This window comes from Psammomys obesus, unplaced genomic scaffold (assembly GCF_907164565.1).
Source record: "Psammomys obesus unplaced genomic scaffold, mPsaObe1.curated_primary_1811, whole genome shotgun sequence".
Lineage (NCBI taxonomy): Eukaryota > Metazoa > Chordata > Mammalia > Rodentia > Muridae > Psammomys > Psammomys obesus.
This window is the reverse complement of record NW_026594216.1, coordinates 495,604-498,969: the sequence shown is the minus strand read 5'-3', so window position 1 is coordinate 498,969 and position 3,366 is coordinate 495,604. Positions and strand designations below refer to the sequence as shown.

Genomic DNA, 3,366 nt, shown 5'->3' with positions numbered 1-3,366 from the left:
TTTCATTCTACTATGTGGGTCCTACGTATTGAACTCAGGTAATCAGGCTTGGCAGCAAGTGATTTTATCACACTGAGCAATGTCATCAGCCATTAACCTTTATTTTATAAAAAATAAAATGGTAGTATATTTGCAACAAATACCTCTCTGACACTGGTAACTAAAAATCTAATCTCAGAGACCAGACTTTAAGAAATTATTGTAAGCACATATGATAGTTCTGTTAGTATTTGTGTGGCTAGAATCAAATAAATACCCACTGATTTGTGTGTGTGTGTGTGTGTGTGTGTGTGTGTGTGTGTGTGTGCAAAGTTTAAGCCATTAAAGGACTCAGATGAATTCAGGAAGGCTTGTATTTACAGAGGAGATTCCAATACAACATAACAATAACAAATTTTTAAGCACTATAAGAAATGCATTAATAGAGTAACACTTCAACTTTAAGCCCTGATTCTAAATGATCAACTGAACAATGGTGATTATTGTGGGTCATGGAAAATGTCCCTCATAAAAGTGCTCCTAACAAAAGATGCTTTAAAAATGACTTACAAAATGTTTAAGGCCAGTTATACAGACTACTTGATGTATTTCAGGCTGTTTTTCTTCGATGAAGTAGTAAACACAAAATAGTATTATCCTTTGGTTTTATTTTCTGGGAATTACAAAAAAAGTCTAGGCATAAATGTTTTTACACAGTCTTCTTAATTTCATCCTTTAAAAAAACCTTATCAAATGGCTTATTACATTTCTCCTCATTATCATCCTTCATTAATGTCACTGTCAGACTTGATCATTAATTTCACTGTCAGACTTGATTAACTGATTTAATTTTTCACAGTAAAATAAGCAACACTTGTGCATCTTTCCTCAGTCCCTGAGAATCATAATCGTCACAGAAGTATTTTATTCCTTCATTGAAAATCTCTGGAAAGCAATGGTGTTCTTTCATTGGTAACAGGGCAAGGAGCAGTGTCATAGAGGGTTAATCCATGTAAATTGGCTTCCACTCGTAAAGTAATTTTCTGGAACAAAAAAGAAAATTATACAGAGATGTTGAGTCTACATGAGAGACTATCTCTTCACTATGCTCTACAGGAGTTGCTCATGTAGTCAGAAATACAAACTGATCTACTGGGGAACAGAAGTCACTGCTACAGGCATCATCCTGAATGCCAAGTAAAATAGAAAAATGATGTTCTTCCCTCAGTAAGTTTCCTGGGCTTTAGATGTCCCTCAACCAAAAGATGGATAAAGAAAATGTGTTACATTTACACAGTGGAATACTATTCAGCTACTAAATACAAACACATCATTCAATGTGCACGCGAACAGATGGAACTAGAAAAGATCATCCTGAGTGAAGTAACCCAGACCCAGAAAGACATGCAGGGTCTTATACTCACTTATAAGTGGATACTAGCCATAAAGTACACAATAACCATGCCATAATGCACAGACCAAAAGAAGCCGAGGAGAGTGCAAGGGAGGATGAGGATGTCTGAATCTCACTCAGGAAGGGAAATAAACATATATCTTAAGTAGACAGAGGGAGGGAACAAGATGGGAGGGGAGTGGGGACAGAAACAGGGTTGGGGATCAGTTGTGAGGAAAGGACTGGGAGAGAGAACAGAAATTGGTAGGGGGCATTTCTAGGATAGGGGCGGGGGGAATCCCTGCAGTCTGTGGGGGTAACCCTAGCTGAGACTCCTAGCATAAAGGGATATGGGGCCTGAAGTTTTCACCTCTTGTAGCCAGATAGGACTTCCAGTGGAGGGACACCAACCTACTCATAAAACCTTCAACCCAAAATTTGTCCTGCCTACAAGAAGTGTAGGGATAAAGACGGAACAGATATTGAGAGAAGAGCCAACCAATGACTAGCCCAACCTGAAACCCACCCCATGGGAGAAAACCAACCCCTGACACTATAAATGATACTCTGCTTTGATTGCAGACAGGAACCTGGCATAACTGTCTTCTGAGAGGCTCTATCCAGCAGCTGATGGAAACAGATGCAGAGACCCACAGCCAAACAATTGCTGGAGTTTGGGGAGTCTTGTGGAAGAGTGAGAGGAAGAACTAAGGGAACCAGAGGGGTCAAGGACATCATAGGAAGACCTACAGAGTATTGGAAGCTGACAGAGACTGATCCACATTCAAAGAGCATGCATGGGCCGGGCCTAGGCCTCCTACACATATGTAGCAGATGTGCAGCTTGGTCATCATGTGGGTCCCCTAAAATGGGTATAGAGACTGTCTCTGACTCTGTTGCCTGCTTTTGGATCCCTTTCCCCCAGCTGGGCTACCTTGTCTGGGCAGTGGGAAAGGATGTGCTTAGTCCTGCAGAACTTGATGGGCCAAGGTGGGTTGGTACCACTCTCTAAAGAGAAGGAAGGATGGGGGAAGGGGTGTGAGGGTGGGACTGGGAAGAGAGAAGGAAGGGGTCAAAGGCTGTGAAGTACTTAAAAAAAGTTTCCTGTTGTGTGTGTGTGTTTTTTTGTTTTGTTTTGTTTTTTGTAGTTTTCTGTTCATTTGTTTGTTTTAAGCTCTGTGTTAGGGCTGGGGCTATGTGAGTGGGTACAACTATGGAAGTCTATCTAACAGTTTCTTCACATATGTTCTGCAATTCCATTATCAAGGCTGAACCTTACTTACAGCACACTACTTCCTCAAATCCAGAAACAATTTTACCAGAAGTTACTCTTCTTGCATCACTCTTTCTGGTGCCAGATTTTGAAGTGTTAATTTTAAAAACGGATAGTGAATCTGCCAATGAAATATTCTGCTATTCCACATGAAGGAAGCTTTAAAGAATAAAACTGAAACTAATTTCTTACCTGAAAATCACGAATATAAGTCAGGAAAAATCCAAAGAAGGAAAATGACATAGACCACTCTGCTGCTGTAGTGACCATATGAAGCACATAACCCTGTGGTCAAAGAGGACAGAATGGCATTTCTGTGAAGTTTTAGAAAAAATATACAGCGCTTCTCAAACTAAGAAATATCAAGTTCTCTTAGACCAATCACCCTTCTGAAAAAGCAACCTCTGATTTTTGAAAATGTCTTGAGAATTACACTATGAGTCCCTTCTGAGCCATACTAGAGGTCTTCATTTCACATAGAACCAGTAAACTTTCCACTAAATAACAAAGACAAAATAAAACCTACACTCTACAACCAAGGAGCTATAGCTTTCCTCCAGCCAGAGTAATAAATCAGATCCTATAATCCTTACACTTAGGGGGCTGAGGGAAGATCACAATTTAATGCCAATCACACCACAGAGTGAAATGAAAACATAGGCCCACCCATGTATACACACACACACACACACACACACACACACACACACACACACACACA

General features: G+C 40.2%; 1 protein-coding gene across 3 annotated transcripts in view; it reads right to left on the bottom strand.

Moving 5' to 3' along the window:
- Positions 1-335: 335 nt before the first annotated feature.
- Positions 336-3,366, bottom strand: part of Dram2 (DNA damage regulated autophagy modulator 2) — a 24,804-nt gene continuing 21,773 nt past the window's right edge. For all 3 annotated transcript variants that reach the window (XM_055618123.1, XM_055618124.1, XM_055618125.1), the window contains 2 exons: positions 2,838-2,930; positions 336-1,022 (listed from right to left, as the gene is read on the bottom strand). In XM_055618123.1, coding sequence (XP_055474098.1) covers positions 912-1,022; positions 2,838-2,930 — 204 coding nt within the window. In that variant the 3' untranslated portion in view covers positions 336-911. The remainder of the gene's footprint in view (positions 1,023-2,837; positions 2,931-3,366) is intronic.